Source organism: Ascidiella aspersa, chromosome 3 (genome assembly GCF_963924565.1).
Source record: "Ascidiella aspersa chromosome 3, kaAscAspe10.2, whole genome shotgun sequence".
In the NCBI taxonomy this organism is placed as follows: domain Eukaryota; kingdom Metazoa; phylum Chordata; class Ascidiacea; order Phlebobranchia; family Ascidiidae; genus Ascidiella; species Ascidiella aspersa.
Window position 1 is genome coordinate 2,200,133 of NC_139449.1, and position 24,561 is coordinate 2,224,693.

At 34.9% G+C, this 24,561-nt stretch overlaps 2 protein-coding genes and 1 non-coding gene across 3 annotated transcripts in view; 2 read left to right on the forward strand and 1 right to left on the reverse strand.

Annotated features, from left to right (window-relative positions):
- LOC146158067 (cholesterol transporter ABCA5-like) overlaps positions 1-1,754 on the forward strand; it is a 47,442-nt gene extending 45,688 nt beyond the window's left edge. The window contains exon 38 of the mRNA XM_083385649.1: positions 34-1,754. Within this exon, the coding sequence (XP_083241775.1) occupies positions 34-117 (84 nt within the window). The 3' untranslated portion in view covers positions 118-1,754. The remainder of the gene's footprint in view (positions 1-33) is intronic.
- Positions 1,755-3,118: 1,364 nt separating this feature from the next.
- LOC146158068 (nucleolar transcription factor 1-like) lies at positions 3,119-23,108 on the reverse strand. Its single transcript, XM_083384591.1, has 22 exons — positions 22,993-23,108; positions 22,479-22,626; positions 21,443-21,478; positions 20,844-20,902; positions 19,928-20,053; positions 19,064-19,300; positions 18,271-18,450; positions 16,700-16,801; positions 14,395-14,516; positions 13,288-13,471; positions 12,850-12,905; positions 11,729-11,850; positions 11,250-11,314; positions 10,487-10,564; positions 9,748-9,899; positions 9,114-9,231; positions 8,384-8,563; positions 7,617-7,724; positions 5,304-5,414; positions 4,755-4,887; positions 4,364-4,419; positions 3,119-3,392 (listed from the first exon to the last, which is right to left on the reverse strand). Exons 3-22 carry the CDS (start codon positions 21,471-21,473, stop codon positions 3,276-3,278), a joined length of 2,337 nt encoding a protein of 778 aa, XP_083240717.1. The 5' UTR covers positions 21,474-21,478; positions 22,479-22,626; positions 22,993-23,108; the 3' UTR covers positions 3,119-3,275.
- Positions 9,436-9,510, forward strand: Trnaa-ggc (transfer RNA alanine (anticodon GGC)). Its single transcript has one exon. It is a non-coding gene; the product is annotated as a tRNA-Ala (tRNA).
- Positions 23,109-24,561: the final 1,453 nt, after the last annotated feature.

Here is a 24,561-nt window from a genome sequence, read left to right on the forward strand (position 1 = left end):
ATTTCGCGTTGTTACCACTTTTTTTCTCCGTAGGTTTTCTTGCGCTTTGCTCGTGAACAAGACTTGGCCGAAAATGAAGAGGAGGAAAGAGCAAGAGCAGCTTCGGAGGAAGTTTAGAAGAAAAGAGTGGGAGAAAAATTTTACTTGAACTGATTGCATGTTATAAATCAGGGGTTTCCAACCTTTTTTTATGGTGGCCCCCTTTGAAAATTTTGAGAAATCAATGCCCCCTATTTCTTTAAACGTTTTGAAAAAAAATTAGGAAACGTCATTTTAATTAAAAAATTTTACAGTAACCGGAGTAGACTTAGAGATGATAAAATAAAAAAAAATATTATTTTTCAAATTTTGTCATGGCTCTCTTGAAAAAGGTTCATGGCCGGCCCCCAGGTTGGGAACCCCTGTTGTAAATATAAACGTAATAAGAATATCAAAGCCCATACAGAAGTAGGTATCATTTTGAGAATCTACGTGCGTTAATTCTTTTGTTTTTGATTAATATACCTTTGTAAACCTTTTACTGACACGGTACACGTTAAACTTTCAATCTTTACGCCTTTCTTTATTAATTGATGGCAGTAATCGCTTTTTGTGGCCAAACTAACCACGAAAAAGAACAGTATTTATATGCACATCGCAGTGTTTCTCAAACCATGGGCACGACCCTAGTTTATGTGGCTGTTTAATTTGTTTGGGTCATCGACTAAGTGTTTATAGGTTTGGTTCAATTATATTAGTCCTGAACAAGATTATCCTAAAATAATTTGTGGGAAATATAAAGACATGGCTCATGTTATTTTAAATTAGGATTTATTGATGTGATTTATCGTATGTTTTGTTCGCTTACATTTAAAGCTTGCACATATTAATTGAATGAATTGGACCGCCAAAATTTTACCGTTGAACGTATTTGCTAATGTTTAGTTCGCCGCGCAAAAAGGTTGAGAAACAGTGGCCTTGCCATATTCACAGGCGGCCAAACAGTTTTTTTTTTAACGGATTTTTTTTTATTTTGTGCCTTTCGGCAATTAATGCGGGTTTTAACACAACTTTAAGCGCCTCAATTTTTTTTCTGAATTGAAAACCATTGTTACTGTACAAGCCTATGCATCAATTCTTACTTTTTACCGTCCCGGCAGAACTGCAGATTTTATTGTTTCTTTTCTTCTTTTATTTTTGAAAGATTATTTTAAATATATATTTTATTTGTTGGCAATATTGCATGGCACAATAGAAGTTTAAATGTACATCGTTTAGGCCAGGGGAACTTTTTTTTACGCGGACCCCCTAGAAATTGTTTTATTTCGGAGAGACCAAGGGTCGGCGGACATTTTTTTGGAGATGACGCCATAAATTATTGCCGTAAAACAAAAAGACTTCAGAAAACTGCTGTTTTCGGACAAACAAATATGAAACTGAATAAGGTTTAAATACATTTAAGGAAAAGGCGAAAAAGTGTGTGTTTTAATTAAACTATCTTGTTTAAAAAAAATGATTCCTTGTTTTACGTTCTACACTAAGGTATCAATTAGGCCTTTATAGACCCCATATAACCATTGAACGTTCCCCCAGGGGGGTCCATGGACCCCAATTTAAGAACCCCTGGTCTAATGTGTCGAAATGTTTTTGTTTATAGTTTGATATTTGTTTTGTTAGTTTAATTCAAAGTGTTTCAATTGAAATTTCCAACGCTATAAAACCACTAACCGCCTAAAAAAAATCCAATTGAAATTACATTGTAAATTTTAAATCGCAGAATTTAGATGTTGCTCAATCGAAAACTTGCATCATCTGATTGAAAATTTAACTTGACACAATTTTTTCTGGTTTTGACATTTTCGGCAAAAAAGTCAATTTTTAATACTGGCACAATAAATAATAAAAAGCAATATATACCAAGCACGATCTCCATGATAATTTTAAAGTTCCGCCATGAGCTGTATTAAAAAATGCTAAGTATGTACCCGTTTTACATATACAAGTAGTGTGGAGATCGAATTCATAGAATATCGTTAAACCAGACCGTGTTTATCCAAACTGAAAAGTATTTTTGCTGTTGTAGTGTTAGTATTAGAATGCCTTTATGTTACTAACTCCTAAAGACGACACGGGTTCGTTTGTTGTCAGAGTGTTTTCAACCAGTTAAACTGTTAGTTGTTTCAAATCTTTTTCCCTCCGTATTTCACGATTTTCGACATTTTGTAAAACGTCCAATTGGCATGAATGCGCTTCTTGCAAAGTAAGCCGCCAAATTATTTTTTACTGTGCTTAAAATCCTATTTATTTTTTACGCAGTTCGCCCTTTGAGCCAAATTTGGTGGTCTACTTAAAATCTTTTACATGTGAATTATTCACATATTCGTTTCTTTATTTCAGAGGCCAACTTTAGAAAACAATTTCTCCTTCATTTTTCAGCCTTCAATTTAAACAGGTTAAAAACAAATAAAATACAACTTCGAAAAAAAATAGGTGTTTTTTTCAAGCGGCCTTGTAAATTGACCAAACATGTGTCATATTTGTCGAAGTGTTCCCCTAACCCATTTGCACTTCGCCTTTTAGTCCAGCATTGAAATGCAATAGCGCAGTGAATTGTGATTGGCCGCCTCAGGTGTTTTGCATTTCGTGTAAATCGTAAAGTCGCAATGTTTACTAATTATATTGCAAATAAAGAAGTACATGTAGTGAAAGTTGTTTTTTGTTTTAATGAATATTGATAGTTTAAAAGCGGTCAATTTTGCACTAACCGAAATAAGTCAAGTTATTCCAACAGTTTAAAATAAAACCAGCGTTGGCGGATGACCGGACTATGTCAAATACTGGGTCATGGACGTCACTTTCTATACTTTTTGAAACGACGGTACTTCCAATTCAGTTATAAAATAAGTTATTTTGCAAACGACTTGACTTTGCGCATTTTTTCTAGTGAATAAGTTATTTTGCAAATGATTTGATTTAAGAGAGAATTTCCCCAAATCATTTGACTTAGATTGACTTATTATACAAATGACCTAGACTTATGTCATTCCAAAATGCATTTTTTCCGTAATGACCAAGGGGCGCAAAAAGTGACAGGCAGAAATAAACTTTGGTGATAAACCAGACTCGATTTTGTGGCGACATGGTCGTGTTGTTTACATAAAAAATGGCAGTTGCGCAATTTGCTGACACGATGCAAAAAATACAGAGATTCGAATAAAAAAAGGCGAAAAAAGTAGAATAAAATCGCGTAAAAGGTTAAAAGTGCGATGACGTCATCGTCGCCCTACACCGTTACGTCACTCAGAGTTTGACGACGAGCTGTCGTCATCATCATCCGAGCTCGAGTTGCCGCTGCTGTCGTCATCAGACTCCGATTCCGACGAATCAGAATCGCCGCTTTCGCCGTCGTCGCTCTGTGACGCCATAATAAACAATAAAGTGACGTCACAAACAAAAATTAAAGCTCAACTCGAAAGGTATTGCCTTGGATTCAAAGTTTGGTGACAAGTTAGAGGCATTCGACACTTTTCAGCGAGTAGTTTGCGGTCAGGATATGAATCTAGGAAGATGTGCTTAACGCTGCATGCAAGCGTATTTAAAACTTTGAATTGTGATTGTAAAACTTGTAATAAGCGAAAAAAACATAGCTTTCAACATAAAAGCGAGGATTTAATACATTGTTAGGCTGAATTGATTTAACGACAATTATTAGGCGAGATTTTTTCGACTGAAGAAAACTTTTACAGCAGTTTTTTTTAGGTTAAATAAAGTCTTGGCGATCCAATTTCTTTAGCTAACTTGCATAAGCGAACGAAGGACAAGAAATAAGCATAAATAAGTTCGTATTTAATTAATATGAGCAATGTTTTTGTATTTATAACGTAGTTTTTTCAAGCAGGAAAAAAACTGGATTAGAACCAATCTCAATAAATGTAACTATGTAAAAGTACTAAAAATCATAAGGCTACACAATTTTTTGAGTCGCGGCCCATAGGTTGAGAAACCCTATTCTACATAAATAAACCGCAAAAATTTTCTATAAGTATTTATTTGATTATAAAATACTTAACTATCACAAACTTTTCAGGAATATATCAAGCTATTTTATAATTGACTTTAAAAGTCATCCAGTATATTTGCCGACGAAGCAACTAGAACACAGATATCCAGTTTGGCAAAACGCTGACGACTTGGTGACTATTTTGGCCAAAGAAATAGCAAGAAATTGGTGCAAAAAAATGAATAAAAATTTTCATTTGAAGTTTTTTTTGATAAATTCATTTTACAAAAAAGCTTTTGCGTTGTCTCAGCATATATTCAATCTCATATATTCATATATATATTTTTTTCTACTTTTAAAAAAAATCTAATAAATAAACCAAACCTCGTCTGATGTGGAAGAGTCGCTATCTTCTGAATCATCATCACTCGAATCCGAATCTTTAGCTGGTATCTATGGCAACAAGAGATTTTTTTTTGCTACTAGTTACTCCGCTCTGAAGCAAGTTAAACAATTTATTACACAACTTTTTTGAAAAAATAGGTCTTCGAAATTGACCAGAAAATTTATACAGCATTTCAAGTCGCTGCGTGTAATCATGTCATGACTGAAATAAATTTTATCGAATCAGCACCAATGCCACCCCTAGTATCGCACGGCTACCGATACTTGCACTTGATATCGGGTAGCGATTCCGATACCATAGTATCGGACACTCCAACTGGACTGTAAACCACCATTTACTTGCTGTTCATCCACTCAAGAGCATTCGCACTCACGTTATTTTGATCAGGGCCAGAATCGTCTACTTTGGCTTTTTTAGATGCAGGGGCGTCGGTCGCCTTTTTTAACCTTTTCTTGGGTTTCTTCGCTTCCCGATATTGCTCAGCGACCGATTTGGGAAGGCTCTGCAAGTTTCAAGAAAACAAAAGGATTCGAAACTATTAGAAAAATACTTAAAGGTAAAAAGCAGGTAACAAAACATGGTACGATTTTTTTTTAAATGTCCCTTACAACCAGTTGTGTACGACTGAGTATAAAAAATTGTCAGTTTTTTAATGTTTTTTAAGCGAAAACGACAATTTCTTAAACGTCTTCCTAAATTACAGGTAAAAACAGTTTAGATCCCAAAATGTTTAACGGTCCTAATATGTTCATAACGGTCACCAAAGCCTGGTTTCACAAGTATAAAAACTCCGATGGTTTTAATTTTTCAGCGGTAACCTAAGTCCAGCTTTAAGAAAATCTGTCCGTGAAATTTAGAAGCAGTTTAAATTGATTAACACGCAAGAATATTTGATAAGTCAACCTCATTTTCACTCACTTTGAGCCACATTTCCAGTTCTTTCTTGAACCTTTCAGTTTGTTTTTTGGCCTCATCGGCAAAACTTTTTTTCCGACTGTCGTCGAGGTTTTGCCACAATCTTCCCATTTCCTAAACATAATAGAAAACAACTTGACAAAAACTGAAAAAAATACGTTTATAACTGATGAAAATTGTAGCGAGACGTAAAATCAATCTCAAAGCATAACAGTTGCATAAAGTTTGTGAACATTTTCAAACTACCCATTTACTAAGCAAAGCTGAAAAAGGGCAAAGAAAGAATAAATATGCTATATGCAACATTTCTTTAAAGATTAGCATTTTGGAGCATAACTGCTGAAAACGTAGAATGAATATCAAAACCCATATAGAAGTACACCGAAAAGCCATCGCAGACTCGCCGAATCTGTCGATCTATGATGCAAGCAGAGCAAGCCAGAAAAACAACTGGCCTGCAGTGAGGTTCGAACTCACGACCTCCGGTCAAGCCGGGACCGTCGCTCTACCAACTGAGCTATGCAGGCTCAGAGAGGAGCGAGTCGAGAAACAACCATGCGCCAATACTTACGGCCGTAATCGTTGGTCATAAAGCAACTTCCGAGGGGCTAGATCACAGATGTTATTAAACACATATGTTTGTGTGTGTCTTTCATTGATTGATACGGACTGATGATCCCCCAGTGTGAAGTTGCTTGTACTAACAAAATTGCAAGTATTGGCGCATGGTTGTTTCTCGACTCGCTCCTCTCTGAGCCTGCATAGCTCAGTTGGTAGAGCGACGGTCCCGGCTTGACCGGAGGTCGTGAGTTCGAACCTCACTGCAGGCCAGTTGTTTTTCTGGCTTGCTCTGCTTGCATCATAGATCGACAGATTCGGCGAGTCTGCGATGGCTTTTCGGTGTACTATTGATACGGAAGCCGTAATCGTTGGTCATAAAGCAACTTCCGAGGGGCTAGATCACAGATGTTATTAAACACATATGTTTGTGTGTGTCTTTCCATATAGAAGTAGGTTGAACATTTGATTGAAAAATAAAACAAGATTTATTTGAAACGTTCAAAATGCCACCTACTTCTCTATGGGCTTCGATATTCTTATTACGTCTAACTACAACCTCCAGCTATTATCTTAAGATTTATTTGAAAAGTTAAAAAATAGTGTATCTTTTTGTAAACAGTTTAAATAAACCTTACGGTAATGACTGGAGGTTAAAGCTATGCGAAAAAAGAATTATTCCAAACGTTTGCAATACTGCAGGGTTGGGCTTAAGCACTCGCCCGACTGGCGAGTGGCTTCGGCGAGAAATTTAATTAGTTGGTGTAACTGTAGGGCAACTTGTGCTAAGCACCACTACTAAGCGAAATATTACTTAGTGCCAGTTATTTCCCTAAACACTAAGACGCAAATACATTCAACACTACACAAATAATAAGGTTAATCGAAGTCACGTTCAAAGCTCGTAATAATGACTCTTTGTCCCGTTTAAAAAACTGCAAACAAATCAAAGACGTCATTGGACGTGCTGTACACAGCGTCTTCATCAGGCTACTGACATATCATGTAAATATATACTAACGTTTACGTATCGAAACTACAAGACAGGTAAACAATAACCCACAAAATGACCGCGCTAGGACGTAAATTTGCAGACGGCGTGCCAACAATTTTGGCGAGTGTTATTTCGACCGGGCGAGTGCTGATTGATAGCCGCTCGCCCAGCTGGCGAGTGTAAAATTTTGCTTAGGAACAACCCTGTACTGCTTACTTCTGTATGGACTTTGATATACAGTATTTAACGTTATAAGCTTATTTTACTTTAGACGCTTGTGGGGCCAGGGTAACCATTGTTGGGCCAGGATAACCATTGTGGGGCCAGGGTAACCATTGTGGGGCCAGGGTAACCATTGTGGGGCCAGGGTAACCATTGTGGGGCCAGGGTAACGCTTGTGGGGCCAGGGTAACCATTGTGGGGCCAGGATAACCATTGTGGGGCCAGGGTAACCATTGTGGGGCCAGGGTAACCATTGTGGGGCCAGGGTAACCATTGTGGGGCCAGGGTAACCATTGTGGGGCCAGGGTAACCATTGTGGGGCCAGGGTAACCATTGTGGGGCCAGGGTAACCATTGTGGGGCCAGGGTAACCATTGTGGGGCCAGGGTAACCATTGTGGGGCCAGGGTAACCATTGTGGGGCCAGGGTAACCATTGTGGGGCCAGGGTAACCATTGTGGGGCCAGGGTAACCATTGTAGGGCCAGGGGTACGATATCATTTCTTATGTCGTCGTTGTACTTAATATTTTTTTCCGAACTCACCCTGAATTTCTCGTTCTGCGACAAATGTGCCAACTTGCTCATATGTGTTGAGCTGAAAAGCTGGTAACCGCTGGAAGGTGGACGCTTCGGTTCACCAGCCAACTTTATCTTGATCGTACTCCCCGGCGCACTTTGGTTACCAGCAGATGATTTCTGGATAAACAACAGTTTTCACATGTATGAAAAACAAGAACAAGAAAAAACAACCCTTAATTAACGAAAATCAATTTTTTTGGAGGGGAGGGCTATTTATTTTTCGCTAAATAACAGGGTTTCCAAACAATTTTATAAAAAAAAATTGTATCTTAACAATAAGTTTGCCAAACGGACGATTTCCAGACAAAAAAAATTTCTAGCGTAAAACAGGGTTGCCACACAGTTTCATATATAAAAAAAACAATTTTTTTTGCGAAGACTTTCAAAGGCTTTTCGAACAAACGTTTTAAGTTTTGAATATATTATGCTCGACACAATAAAAAACGTTAAAAAATGTTTTAAAAATGGCAATTATTTACCACATGATTTAAAGCTGAAGAAGATTCTATTCAAAGCCTGTTCAATGACTTCGGGAAAAGAATAGGGTTTTTCAAAAACTTTTGAATACACAAATTAATTCGAACAAAATTTGTTTTTAAAGGTCTAAAATTGGATCGCTCGACGTTTTTTAATATAATTCGTAAAATAAAATAGTGTATATAACACTGTAACATCGTATTCCTGCTAAACCACTGTGTAACTAAAAAAACTCGCAACAAAGTCAAACCCACGTTTTTGCTGCTTGTTGAAGAAGTGTTCTTTTCTGCTTTGTGCTTCTGCATAGCTTGGTTAAATGCCGCAATGTTCTTCTCGTTATGTTGGTGAGCTGATTTAATGAAAGGCTCCTTCCTTACCTTGCTAAGCTTGGACCAAGCAACTCTCAATGCCGCTTCAACCTTTTCCTTGTTGTTCTGTAAATGAAGAATCATGATTTTGTTTATTTTCATTTTATATTTTCTTATTTTTTATTTTATTTTTTTATTTTTTTAAGTCTATTACTGCAGGGCTATATAATATTTACTTAAGTCCAAGACTAAGCATTTGTGAAATAAGTTAAGTCCTTTGCAAAATAACTCAAGTTCAACTCTAGTATAATTCGAAAACAAATCAGTATAAATGCCATGGTCAACAGAATCGCCAATAAGTAAAATAATTTACAAGAGCACTTCCTAACATATAAATTTAGATGGGCATCAAATAAATTCGAGGAATATTCAAAGACATTGAAAGATTCAAAAGCTTTGTGACATATTGTAAGAAACTGCAACTATCACGACTTTCGTAATCTATTAAAGCCTAATGTTAGCGGTTTACAGAATAAATACCTAGTTACTACGGTTTACCATTCTTATAAGATATTTATCCTGCACAAAGTTTTTATGCAGCTTACCCACATTTCTTGTTAATTTTGAAAGTGAAATTTGTAATGTAAACCCTACAGTGCAAGTCTTACGCCCTTACGTTATATTTCTTGTTGTAGAGTGGCGTGTGCTTTTCGTGGTAAAGTTGTTCACCCGTGACCGCTTGAAGTTGAGTGGGTTTCGGAGTCTCAACTCCGTTTTTCTTCGTACTTTCCTTTCTACGATAAATAAGAGTTAAAATTAGTTCGAAGATTGCAACGTTATCTTATGTATTGATGAGCCACTATCGTTGGTTAGGACTTCTGAAAGGCTATATTGCAGTTGAAGGAGATTTTCTTCTATATGTAGTTGTATGTACGATTTTAACGAACAGGTTGGAACATCATTGGCATATGGTTGTTTCTAGACTCGCTCCCCTCTGAGCCTGTGTAGCTCAGTTGGTAGAGCGACGGTCCCGGCTTGACCGGAGGTCGTGAGTTCGAACCTCACCACAGGCTTGTATTAACAACAATTTAGCAAACAACAGTGCTATGGTTGTTTCTCGGCTCGCTCCCTTCTGAGCCTGTGTAGCTCAGTTGATAGAGCGTCGGTCCCGGTATGGTCGTGAGTTCGAACCTCACCACAGGCTAGTAAAATTGTTACTAAAAAAATACATTGAATTTTTTAACATTGCATTCTAAATAGACGTTAGTCAAACAATTTTTTTAAGATTTTATTTTAAAGCGAATACTCACAAGAACTCCTGCATTTTCTCGTTGTAAATGGCCCTCTGTTCTTTCTCCTTCTGCAAATACTTGTGCTTTTTATGCTCGGGAAGTTCGTGGTATCTTCTTGCAAGAAGTCGGGTGATCTCGTCAGAAGACATTGTCGGGTATTGACCTTCAATCTAAACAATATATATTTTATAAAACTTACATCAGCAGAAATTGTTGAGTAACATATAAATACCTATGGAGTAACATATAAATACCTATTTTCCCATTTTAATGAAAATTTCGGAACTGCGGTCTTTCTTTTAAACATTTCCTATAAAAAGTCGAATAAGCTAATTAAAGGTAAAATTTTAATTCACAATGGACTAATAGCCCAAAAAAAGAGTAATTAGATGAAAAAAATTCTCAGGTACGGATAATGCAGGTTAAAAAAAGGATTGCAGAACCAAATTGGCCGAGTAGATCGACATCATCTTGATAAAGACATTTTAATACGAGCTTATTATATTACCATTCAATTACGTCCCACCTTAAATAAGTGGGATTGGGTTAGATTTCAGTTTCATTAACTGATGCCTATCGAAACATTTTATTAAGATGATGCCGATCTACTCAACTTATTTGGCTTTGAAATTCGTTTTCACATTAAATACTAAGTAAATTCGATAAATCACCGCTATACGAACTCAACGCATGAGGGATTACAAATTAATGCGGCAGCTTAAATATTATTATTTCAACATTCTGGTCTCAAACAAACCTTTTTCCGGTTTGCCTTCTGGTACAAGAATAAAGCGGAGATCGGAGTGGTTGGTCTTGCTGGGGCTGGTAAGGTGGGCTGAAAAATAACAACAAATTGAAGTTAACTTAAGGATTCCAGCAATTATACCGGATTCAAAATAAACGTACCTAATGTTCTCGAAAAAGTAGGCCTAGAAAACTATTGTGTCTGCTATTTACGACGATAATAATATTAAAACGGCGATAGTTTAGGCAAAAAATACATACGATTCAACCAACGAAGTGATTCAATTTTAAAAGTTAAATTTATCAAAAATAGTAGGTTGACACCTGGAGGCAATCGAACTGCTTCAACGTTAAAACAAATTTGCTTCTAATAATCTGAGCGAATGCTTTTGAATGTAAAATGTTAAGTATCATCGTTGCTTCTTAAGATAAAGAATAACAAAATAAGTGATGTCGTCATTTGATATCGGCTATTATCGCAATAATTTAATTTTTGTCAAAATATCGGGCATCGGGAAAAAATGTCAAGTATAAGGCGGTCCTACCGGAGCAATATGCTGCGGTAGAATTAACACCGCATGCTTCAAAATCAACTGACTCGATAACCATTTTGTGGTTCGTTGATCCTTTGCTGCCGTGTTCGCATTTGTAGCGACACATAGACAGTTATCAGTTAACAGCTTTCGTTTGAAGACGGATGGTTTAATTCAGCGAGGATTGTTGAACATTGAGGTTTACATAAGATCAATTTTGAAGGCACAAAACTAGGGCCTTACCAAATTTTCGTCAACTTCTTCTTCTGTTTCTTGCTCGTCGATATTATTGTTCTCAACATCCGTGTCTTTATCATCCTCGTCTAAAACAAAGTGAAATTTAGGAGGAAAAAAATGAGTTTTTCACAGGTGTTGCAAACTATTAAAAATCAGAAATCGTCATTTACTTTCACAAAAACTTTTTTATGAATATTCTACACTAAATGCAAGATGAAGGCTTGTCCACTAAATTTAGAACTTCGCTAGTTCCGTAACCTTGTCCTAAAATCTCACAAAACTCTAATATTTTATTTTAACTAAAAAAACAGAAAAAAAATAAATAAACAAAAAATATCCTTTAATCTCGCAAACTTGCCAGAATTTTTTAACATAATTTATATGCTTTTTAAATTTTTTGGCCATTGTAACTGTTATAATCTCACAATACTCCGGTATTTAAATTTAACAATATTCAGAAAAAAGATTAAATAAATGCCACCAACCTTCTTCTTCTTCGCTTTCCTCATCCTCAGATGTGTCGCCTCCTGGTGGTAGGTTTTCATCAGTGTCATCTTCATCTTCGTCACTCGTTTCTTCTGGCACTTCCTGCTTAATTTTTATCGTCCTAAAAAGTTCAAAAATTTTAACGATGTATAATTAAGTTGCAATAGTGCAGGGATGTCCAACCGTATTGCGGCCCGCCTGATACGTACGTGTGGCCCACCACTTATTCTCACTTTCAGTAGCCTTCATTAAAAAATTGTTTCGACTATCATCAAAACGTGTAGAACTCGCAGTGTTCGATATAAGCCTACTCTTATTTTTGTTAAGAATATAATCGAGTCTAATGTCGCATTTCAACATCCGTCGAACACTTTTGTGCAGCATTATTGCTACGCAAGATTGGTGTTTTTCTAAATGTGTGTTTTTGCCGACCTTTTTAAGGAAATATATCAGCCCAAAGGTGTCTTAAAATGACATGATACGGCATGGCGATATTTACTTGCATATTTACATACGAGTGCATTCTCAAAGAAAGAGCGGGTGTTTATAAGTTAAGTTGTTTTATGACGTCAATATAATATGACGTAACTTATGACGTCACCCCTTTAATTTAATAGGTTTTGCGGCCCATTGAAGTTTTTAAAGTGGCAATGCGGTCCATTCTGCTAAATTTTTTTATTTGTTATGTCATAGCTGCACAATATTTTTTTTGTGTGTTAGGATAAAAAAGTCGTATGACGCAAATAGACCTTAAACCATAAGTTTCATTAACTTTTATATGCTTTTGACATAAATCCGACCATTCTTGCGAAATTTGAAACAATTTGTCTAGAAATTTTAACATTTTCCCTAATTGTATATTTATGATTGCTATCTGGAATGAGAAATAGTATCAGAAAATCTACTTTATTTCCATTGTTATTAAAAAAAAATATATATATATATTGCAGTATATTATCAATTATTCTTAATTGTTAAATTAAGAGCTTCTTTAAAATATTTCATAGAATTTTTAAACCAGTTGATATGATTTAAGTTCAGGCTTCGCACAAAAACTTAAATTTTTAGTATAATTTTAGGACCTGGAGTTTAATTTCAATAAACACTAAAAAGCACAAACTTTTTCTTTTGTTTTCCAGCAGTTTGTTCTTTTAATCTTTCCTCTGGAGTCAGTTTCTGAAGATAAAACATAATTAAAATTATTGACACAAAGAAATGTTAAAAAAACATTCCATAGGTAAACACTTACTTATTGTATACATATATTTTTTTTTTATATAAAGTTTCATTTATTTTCTTATACACTTTAGAAACAACGACAGTTTGAAAAATAAATGATTTTTCCTTGAACAAAAGACAGGTAAAAAATATAGTTTTTTGAGTTTTTACCAAGTTGTCTGCTTCCATGATAAAGTAAAACTACAGACAAAAAATGCTTAAAACAATACAGCAACTTACTGATTGTAAACATACACATACCAATTTTGCTAAAGAATCTTCTTATCAATTTTACAAAATAAAATAATATAGTTACAAAAATATTTTTCTAAATTTTTACCGAGGTGTATGTTTCCATATCTTCTTCGAACTGTTCTTTCAACTTCAAATATCGATCGTGGTAAACCTGTTTGTCCGAGGCAGACTTCAGATTCCACAGCCGTCCGCATTCCACGATCCGTTTCTGGCTCAGCATGTTTTTAAGCTGCGGCATCATTTCGGTGCAGAAAAGGTTGTAGCCATTCCTAAAAATTTAAACAAAACTGATTTACAAAACTCGTTTTAAGAAATGAAATATTCCAGAAGAAGTTATTCAAATTTTCTTAAAAAACGAATAGTTTTCCTGGAAACTTTTATACAAATTAGGTAAATTTTTTTCACTAAAAATAAGGCACATATAAGGACTTGTAACCATTTCTAAAAAAACAAACTTCGCGAAAAACAAAACAAAGACTATATTCTCTATCAACAAAACTAGCTTTGTGTAATGAAACCTCCCAAAAGAAGCCAGTTTTAAAATACAAAAACACTCTAAATTCTACATAAAAATGAAGAACAATACACTATTGATAATATTCTGCTCAAATTTTAATGTTGACCAGTATAACTCATTGTAAGGGCGAATATTTTTTGACTTTTCAAAAAAAGTCAAAATTTTGTCAAAATTTTCATGTTAGGTCAAAATTTTTATTGATTTGTGTTCATATCATTTTAACCGTATTATATCTTTATTAGAGCAATAAACGGTATAAAAAAGCGTGATTAATGTCGCCTAGCTCATTTAAAATCAATTTATTTCTAACAGGTCAAAATTTTGTCAAAATAAATTATATTTAGGTTAAAATTTGTCAAAATTTTAATTTTTCAGGTCACAATTTTCTATTTTTTGGGTAAAAAAATATTCGCCATACTTATTATTAACAGTTAACGACTCGAAAGCTAAAGCATTATTTTTGTACAAAAAAGGTTGAAACAACTTCTGTTATTTTGTAATTCAAATATTTTAAAGTAGTTAACCCCTAAAGACAGTAAACCAGTTGCAATAGATATACCAAAAAATAATCAAGATTCTACAACTGATAAATCATAAATGAACTAAATTGTTTTTACCCTGCTAACATTACAATCTTGTCCAGAACAGTAAGTGGTAATAAGAGAAATAACTTACGAAGGAGGTTTTTCAGGTTTTCCCATCTTTTTATCGTTTAGTTTCTGTTCGTACTTGTTCAAAATCATGCGTTCCTTTTTTATAATGTCTGGGTTGCTCACCACAAACTTTTCAATTGCATCCTTGAAATAGAAATACAAAGAACAATGTTAAATGCAAAAAATTAGGCATGCAAATACACTCAGTTATATGCAGGGTTGACACAATTTAAAAAATATTAAACACATTTAAAGTGGATTGGTAAGTTTTAAAGAAAAATTTGATCGATTATTGTTCTTTTTATAATAAAATTGAAAAAACAAAACAGCATGGCCATGGTCAACACAATTTAACGTTTTTGCAATTGTTTTTAATGGTACTGTTAAAAAAATTAACTTAAGTTTGGACTTGAATTTAAAGACTGTTCAATAACATTTTGAAAAACATAGGGTGTTTTAAGACTTTTTAATATATAAATCAGTTCAACGACTTTTGAAGATTCAAAGACTTTGTGGCTACCTTGTACATGTGAACACTTTAAGCCTTGACGACTGTCACATGGACTACAACTGATAAGTGAATTCTAGACCAAAAAAGGGTTTACATTGTTATGCTGCCTTCTGCCACCTTACTAGGAAATGTTTCATAAAGCTGAAAAGTTCCTAAGTATATATCAGAGATAGACCGGTGAAAAACCGGCTTATATTACCTCTTAGTTATGTACTGTTACCAGTAACTAGGGTTTTTATTTTTGTTAATGTTTTACGATAAAATATTATTCAGTCTTTCCCTTTCCTTAAATTTGAATGGGTCAGCAATCAGCACCATGCCAAGTGAAAAAAAAAATATTTAAAAAAAGAGTTGTATGTAGTTATACTTCATGTTATTTTCCTGAAATTTGTAATAAACCAAATTATTAGCTAGCTCAGGTATATAAATAACTGGTTAAGGTTGGATAGAAATAACAAGAAAAATTGCTGTTTGTCGTTATCAGTCACTCTCTAATATACAGGGTTGACACAAAGTTAGTTAAAGAATGTTGATAAACATTAAAAATAATTTATTAAGAAAATTTAAAGCGTTTTTTAGACATAAATACGCACTATCTTTTACAAATTAATAATATGGAGACATTTACATATAGTTTTTCGTGTGTTAAGGACGATTGTAAAATAACTGTCTATTGTTGTTCCGTTAAAAGTGTGCCGTGAAATATTTCTGATATTTTTAGTGTGCCGCAAGCCAAAAAAGTTTGGGAACCACTGGTATAAATGCTACAGACACAATAAACAAGTTTTGTTTCTTTGTCGATGCACTTTCTAAAATTGTTTCTTTTTCGACGCACTTTCGTGACACATTACTTAAACTGAACCTAAAATATATTCAAAGACTTCATAAAACATTAGCTTTTTAAAAGATTTTTTAAAACTTAAATCAATTCAAAGGCTTTCAAAGACTTTATAAGATTTAAAAACTTTATGGCAACCCTGAATATATATACAAAAATAGTGGCGAGTTTCAAACATGATTTCTGCACGGAAAAGCTAATTAGTCATTGTCAAAAAAATTGCTCAAACATAAACTGCCTCTTTGCGCCTCTCTTGATTTTAATTTAGAAAGTTGCTTTACTCTTACTGCATTTTTCTTTAGCTGGATGGCAAGCTTAAACAATTCCTTGCTTTGTTTTAGTCTTTCTTGCTCCTTCACTGACTTTAAACTCACTTCATTACTTTCAGATAAGATTGCATCATTCTTGATTTTAAACCTCTCCTTCAGCTTAATTGGACAAATAGAAGAACATGTGGTTTAAATATCTTCTTTTTTTTTAATTTGTTTCGGATTTTATTAACTTACATCATATATATAAAACACCAACATTCAATTTTAACCAAGATACTTTTCTGGCCTTTATATATTCATTGATTATGCCTTGATTTTTAGACTTGATTATTATTACATACCTAAAAGTAGAAAAATATCAATAAAAAATAGCAAGCTTTGTTTTTAGTTAAAAAAAATTAAAAGAAAATTTCAACAAAGATTTTGTTCGATTTGCATCCAACAGCATTTTTCATTCCCCCTAGCTCACTGAAAACATGTTGGAACATTGGTTCTAAAACTTTTTCACCTTGCCGCCCCTTAGGCTTTCTTGAAATAATAGCAGTTCTGTTTAATGTTAAAAACATCCAAAATTTAAATTTGACAATACAATAATTACTCTACTTACATAATAACATTCTGCTTAGAACTCATATTCACTATACTTACAATATACATACTTGAACACAAGCTACGAAGATTTATTATTAGTAAAATTGTCGATTACCTTTTGCTCTTTTAGGGCTTTTTCGATATACTTTTGTCGTTTTTCGTCAGACAAGGATTTGTAACGTTTCCTGATCTGTTCCAAACATTCTTTTTTGGACAGCTGAAATAATAGTAAACATATATTGAACTTTTAAACAGCTTCAAAATAAGATTTTATTTAGTATCATGGAGTTACAACAGCTGTACTACTCAAGCCTGTAGCACAGTGATTTTTAACCGGTGTTACATGAAAGCTTACCAGGTGTGCGGCATGAAATCCACAATTTTTACCAATGTTTAGTGGAACACCAGTTGAAAATCACTGGCTAAGACAATGAACCTATGCAGATTTTAATTTATAAAAGTAATTATCGAATACAGGGGCAGATCAAAGATTGAGACAGTGACTGTAAACCGGTTTAAAAAACTGTTTTTTTGGGGCACATTTAACCTATGCATATGCTTTTTTTTGCAAATGCAAAAACTGCATTATAAAAAAGTTTTGGTGTTCCACAAAATTATTTGAAAGCATAAAATGTCCTGAGGTTCAATAAAGGTTAAATAACATTATTCACACATCAATACAACTGACCTAATAGTCAAAAACTCCACCAATGGCATACAGTGAGTCCTAAAAATGCCTAATTAGGCTGTTGAGTAATTTTAGTACTATGGTCCGTTGGGTTTTGGGTGTAGGGTGGTCAAAACCACAGATATCCCGGCACAGGGCTGCACAAATTTGCATATAAATATTTAGAGAGGTTTCCTCTTATAACCATAGCTGGTTTGTTTTACATCTGTTGTCATGATATACAGCAGTTTTTCACCTGGTTTTGTCAGAAGTTAGTGCAGTTCTAAGCAAAAGGCTCTACAAAAATTAGGGTACATAAAAAAGTGACCTTTACACCCATTACAGATATATTATCATGGATAGAATTTCAAAATGCTTAATCAGATAACAACATTATTTTGAAAGCAAAACTCAACATTTTAAGCAAAAAATTCCACAACTTAATCTGATAGCAAATGACTTGTTTTTATATATTTTTCAGTAAAATTGCTGACACTAAAACATGCAAAGGTTATGTTTTTCAGGTTACTCGGACACAATTAGCTTTCGCACTACAAGCACAGTAACCTTTTATTGACGATTTATTAATTTCTGAGATATTAAGCTTCAGAGTAGAAAATGCTTGAACCACATATATTGGATAAAATATCGACATTAATTTTGTATCAGACTAATACTGATATTTTCATTTTGGGCAGCGGTTAACAGCTCTGATGCAATATTACCAAATACCCCCTAACTATGATTGTATGCAAGTAGAACAGTGTTCCAACTAAGAGAATTGTCTTTTTAAATGCACAAATTTCCAGGTGCCTGTGTACTTGTTTTAAATGAAAATAAGCACGACAAAAAGGTCAAAACCTCTCCAGGAGCCAAAACAACAAGTGCTTATTTAAAAGGATATTTAAAAATAATACCTTCAGTATCTCATACACTAAATCAGCGCCTGTGCATGCCTTCAAAGACAAAAAGGAACACTGATAATGAATAAAATGGAAAACAAGAAGACTGAATCACACCTTTGGATGTTTGCGAGCATATTCCTCATAAGTTTCATCTTTGTAAATGGTTCCAGGTGTTCGAGGATCGGCCGGTTTGCTCGGTCGCGCCTCGAAATACTCGGGATGATCTTCTTTAAATCTTTTCATAGCGAGCTTAAACTGGATCGTTTCGGCTTTCCAATCAACGACATACTTCTCCTAAACATAAAAAAAAAACTATGTGAATAGTGGTATATTTTATTCCTTAGAAAAAAAACTGATTTGCTTTACTTTTAAATGCAAAAGACAGACATGCTGCTTTCTCCTGTATTTTCACAAAATAACCAAAACTATTTAAATATCTTAGGGTGCTCCCGCCATAAGAGCGAAATTAGAACAACATCAATGTCAGAACAAAACACAGTTCAGAATAAGACGAAGAATAAGGCCTATACAGTCTTTACCAAAAACCCACCCCAACTACCAACTTAACTGCTAACTCCTCTTAGCCCGACCCTACAGAGGTAAACAATCCGGCGCCCCAACGGCACCATTCAAACTAGGGCGCCGAAACGACCACCAATACGGCCGATGCCAGACAGGTGTCCCCTAATTGTCCCATACCCTCTCCCTACAATTTTACGCATTATTGTCTCTATTTAGGCCTTATTCCAACAGGTTTATGTCCTATTCATAAGATTTTACATCTTATTCTTTGGTGGTTTTTCCTGCATATTGGCTTTAATATGTCGTTGGTCTTCATACTACTGTACATTATTTTGACTTAAATATTGTTGCTTATTAGGTCTTCATGTGTTTTTTTTACATTTACCTTTTTCTTTGCCGTAAGTGCCCTGTATTTCTTGCTAAGTTCAGCCGTCACTTCTAGATTCGTCATGTCCTTGTGTTTCGCCGCATACCCGTCCCGTTTCTCCATAAAAAATTTAAAGTATGGAGTGAGGGGTCGTTTGGGGTAGTCTGGGTGCTTCTTGACCTGACCCTTATAAGGGTCTCGTAAATATTCTTTAGCATCCGTCACTAATTCGGTGAGAGTTCGGTACTTTCTAACCTAATAAATAAAAACACAATTATTTTAGTAAACGAGGGGAAAGGTATTTGAGCATAACCCAATAATATGGCAGCAAATTGTTGTTTGTCCTACATAGAAAACATCAATATAAAAATAAATAAACACTGAATACTATATAATTGAACCTCACTATTTTGGGGTTAATCACCATAAAAATGGCTGATATATTTTTAAATAAACATCAATAATCACTTTTCGGGATGTCCGATAATATCGTTATAACAACAATATCGAAAGATAATATCGGATCTAAGGCGGTACCCAATGCCAAGAGGTAGTATCTGTATTTTTCCGATACTAGGCTTGTATCTGTGACAATCTTAAAACATATTTTTATAAGAACTTAGCCCTGGTTTGCAATTCAATAAAGAAGTTTTTATTTTAAAACATAAATTTATTAAAAAAATAGCAGAAACAACTTGAGGTAATTTAATTGCTTAACACTAAAGCTAATAACAACGTAATACCTAAACAAAATTATCTTTAAACATTTTAATTTCATCTATTGTGCTTTTTTAAACATAGTAATGATGTCAATTAGTATCAGATTGGACTTTCCTAGTTATTTTAATAAACATAAAATTGAAAAAATTTCTATTTTAACACCTCTCTTGATACGAGGTTCCATTTTTCCTTGCATTCCTGGACAGTCAAGCCACCAAACACGACCTTATCCCAATTCAACTTTTCCAGCATCGTGGTGTACTTTTGGGTGTCATTCTTCGTTAGGTTCTGAAACAAAGATCTTGCATGAAAATCGATAAAATTTGATTCACGAATTTATCCTGCAAAATGTTTTGAACTACATCAATATCCTAGTATATTTGTCAGTCTGCATTTTGTGTCAGGTGCAAACCAAACATTTTTTTTAAAGAAATGGTGCACACCTAAATTTGAACATTTGTTAGTAGAAGTTTGAAAAAAGTTTAATTGTGATATGATTTCCAACCTAACAACTCAAATTTGGTTCTGCACACCCGAGACATTGGCATCCAACTGTATGCAGACTGGCAAAACAGAAGCATGTAATAATCACTAGGAAAAATAAACATATAAAAACAAACAGGTGCTAAAGACACCATAAACCAGTGGTTCTCAACCATTTTAGCATGCGGACCAGTAAAATGTTAAAACAAGTTTTGTGGACCGGTGGACCTCAAAAATCAAAATAAACCCAAAATTTAATAACGCAACAGTATGCAACTAAAACACTTCTTAGCTTTTACGTACAACTGGTCGTAAAGTTTAGGACTTCAACTTTTAAACAGTTGGCCGAAACACTTGCAGCATTGTGACATACAATTAAGTCAATAGTAGACCATTAACTCTATGTTACGTGACAATGCTGCAAATAACAGAGCTGCCGAAGTTCTAAATTTGATGGATAGGCCTTTAACGTTTGACTTTTGCAATTGAGAAATAAAATTGTAATATATTTGGCGGACCGGCGGTTGAGAACCACTGCCATAAACTAAACCTGATAATACTTTTACTAGTTTATTTAGGCTTTTTTATAACTTACAGATAGCATGCGGTTTAGGAGCATGTTTGTCTGTTCTTTTGTCCATTCTGACGGCGCTTCTAAGAAACACAGACAAAAAATAAGGCAAAGAATTGATTAGAGAAAATTAGGTGGAGGTCTAGAATCCTGCCACTTTTTTCAGGTACTACAACAAAAACAATTGTCAAACCAAAATGCGAGAATAAATATCATAATTCATAATACTTGACCCTACCCAACCCAAACGCTATACCCACACCCTTCCTAAGTAATGTGCGTTGATTTATTAATTATTCGACTGTGTGGTAGGATTATAGACTAGCTATCAAATTATTTTATAATGATTCGTGATTGCATTCCAGTGCCTTTTCACCAAAGATATTTGGCATGGAATGTTGCCCAACACTATCTCAAGGATGACATTTGGGGGTAAATTTACAATAAAAAAGCCTGTGTAACATGTTTTTTTTTCGGGCCCTGAGTAACATACATTGAATATATATTCAAACTCAAACTCAAATGAGGAAACAAAAATTAAACACTTTTATGTCAAAACAGTATTTAGGTTCACTTTAATAGTTTAGGCAAGATACACTGGCAAGTAAGAACAAACATTTTACCGGTTTTGATCACCGTCTTTTTGGAACTCATGATATCTAAAAGACAAAAAGATAACAATTATAAAAGAAACATAAATTAACTGTTAAAATGTATTACTCAGGTCATGAAGTCCAAATAACTTTGTGTTGATTATTGGTTGGGTGAACAGCAAAGAGCATTATATAATAAATATATATTTGCTTTATTAATTATGCGGTGTTATCGATAAAATATCAGAAAACCTTTAGGAAAAACATAGGTAGGCCGGGTTTAATACATTTTAGGCATTCTGTGAATCTGTCAGGGTTAGTATATCGTCAACAAAGTTGCCTCTAAACTTTGTGTATACATATTGAATATGTGAAGCAGAATACAGTCTTGCAAAATGCAAGGCCTAAGAGACTCGACTTTATAAAAAAAAAACAAGACCTAAAGGGTAACATCATTTAATAAATACCTATTGTGAACAGAATAAACTTTTATATATAATGGAAATAAATATTTGCAGCAATGTTGCCATAAAAACAATGGTTTATCTCCTAAAGAGTTATGTTCAAAGGTTTGTGAATACAATCAATAAACTTTTAGAAGGAAAAACATGAAAACTTGTTTTTGCGTTGAGTATTTATAGGCTTTGGAAATATTTTAAGAAACTTATGACAACGAAGGCCAAGTATAAGGCAAGTTATAACTAAGTAGAATTTGAAGAACGCGCCAATGTGACGTCACAAAACATTGGTAACACACGTCCAATTTCTACAAATATAACAAGCAACTTAAATTGGAAGCCATACGAAAAAGAGGAAAATACCTCCAAATTTATTAAACTAAAATATTAAAAGCTAACAAGGAAACAACCAGAAGGCACATTTGCTCGAATACCGGTAAATATTCATCCGCGGAGACGCCGCGATGCCAAACGCGATTTTTGTTGTTTACCTACAAATGTTAGACGGCCTTCGGTTATTTTCTGTCAGTCTGCGACAAACGCTTAACGCACTACAGGTGTACATTGGTTATACGCTGCTTTGGCATTATAAAATACATTTTACTTGCCTTTTTATAAGCGCGGGTCGAACTTGCAATCTAGCCGCTGCAGTTTGAAACGTTCCAAGATGGCCGACACTGCGCTGATTCTCATGAGACTACGGAAAAAGCTTCACCAGAACGCAAATGCTGTTCGCCCGGGTGGCCACAACTCAATCTAAAAACAAAAGTTGGCCACTGTTAAAATTGCACTGCACAATTAAAGCCAATACACTGTTTAAAATGCAAACAAACTGCAGCTGCAAGACTTAAACTAGCGACGCTTTCAGCAAGCGACTGTATCGGCCGCAGCCGAGCGCTTCTGCCGCGATTACGTAATGCGCTGTGGGTTGAATCTCGCAGTCGGGCCCGATGTGCCGCCGAAAAAAGGCGCGCTTAAAACTGCTCTATCCGGCTTCCAACACACAAAAACACAATATTTTTCAGAGAAACTTGCTTATTGTAAGCTGTACCATAATTTTACTGCGTTGAATTCAGCTAAATTGTGTTAAAAACCATCAGCGACAAACAGCACGGCTTTTACCAGGGGGGGGTTGTTCGCTGCGCCGTTCGCCCAATCAGCGCGCTCGAATCGCCGCAAAAGATGTTCCTCCGCGTCGAAACAGCACGTCGCGCGAATTGACCGAAGATTGACGCCTGAAAAGCCGCACGCCTTCCGCGAAAGACCGACTGCAGCCGAAACCACGCCAACTTGGCGCTCTGCAGCTGCGCACAGCATAACAACTGCTGCTGTTGTTGACTTGGGCTGTGCGCTAAGTAACGCTGCCGTTTAGCAAAGTGTTGGACGCTGGACATTGAACAATCAAAGCAATGAAACTATAGTACAAAATATAAAAAATCATTGGTCAAGTGGTACTAAAAATTAAGCGCTGGCGTAGAATCCTGCCACCTTTTCTTCCATGATTTTATATTGCCCATATTGTTTGGGTTAGGGTGCGAGTTAGCGTTGGGTTCGGGTGGGTCAAGTGTTATTGTTAATATTATATTTATCCCCCCGTGTTAATTTCTTCCTTTTTTTCGTTATTTAAAAGTGGTAGGATTCTAGACAAGCGCCAAAAATTGTTATGACAAATATTGTTAGGCTAAATTAAATTTGACTTATTTATTTACCACGGAGGAATCAGTTAAATCACTTTAAACAGCCACCTTATTGTACTGATAATTTTACAATGCGCGATAATACAGGAATTGGTTCAGCCCCTGGCAACCCAAATTCTAAGCGTAAGTAGGCTACTGTATATTACAAGCTTTGGCGACCCAATTTCACACGTTACTATTTGTAAGTAAACAAAACATAAGGGTAAGACCAGGGGTAAAACTAGAATAATTTTCTTCCCAGAACGCATGAAGTTTTCAGGGAGGACGTCACAAAGTTACGTCATACTCATATATGAACCTAATAAAGCAGTGTTTCTTAAACTGGTGAATGGTTAACCCCAAGGTGAATAAAATTTTTGCAGGGGGAACCAACCAAAAGGGGTGAACAAGGGTGAACCGTCAGAAATGGATGATAGCTCTACAGTAAATCGACTACTGAACAGTACAAAAACTTAGTGACTGTGTTTTGTGCATTTGTAGCTTTATATTCGAGAAATTGTAGATTGGCAATGGTAAAACTTATGTTGTTGGGCTAAGTCATTTTGTGCTGTTATATATAGACGAGATAGTTTTATTATATCATGAGACAAGGGTGAATGAACAAAACTAAAAAAGCACTGTAAGCATGCAATGGTCCTTATAGGCGTTCGATTTTGTTTCCAAATATACAACTAAAAGAAGCCAACATAGTTTTGGGACATCTTTTGTGCCCAAAACATATATTTTTTTTTACCAGCAATAATTCTTTAGTAAGAAATTATTTTTACCGTTTACGGCTTAATTTATTGCTGCGTAAAACCTAGCTAAAATAAAGTTTTTATTTTTTTGTGTGTTTTTTGGGGGGTGGGGGAATGGCCTGATGCTCTCTTAACCCGTTCCTGTCTTTGAATTTTTTGTTGTTGTTTAATTGATAATTTAAACTTTATAGGTACATTCTTCGTCGCACAAATACTCCTTCGATCTACTTAAATCAGGGAGTCGAACCGTTTGACTT

What these genes read in the sequence shown, in the direction of transcription:
- LOC146158068 (XM_083384591.1), bottom strand. Translation starts at nt 21,473, where the DNA reads ATGAGTTCCAAAAAGACGGTGATCAAAACCG. An exon ending in TCCTAAACCGCATGCTATCT is followed by an intron (nt 20,054 to 20,843) that starts GTAAGTTATAAA and finishes TCTTTGTTTCAG; the next exon opens with AACCTAACGAAGAATGACAC. An exon ending in ATATGGAAACATACACCTCG is followed by an intron (nt 12,906 to 13,287) that starts GTAAAAATTTAG and finishes TTTTATCTTCAG; the next exon opens with AAACTGACTCCAGAGGAAAG.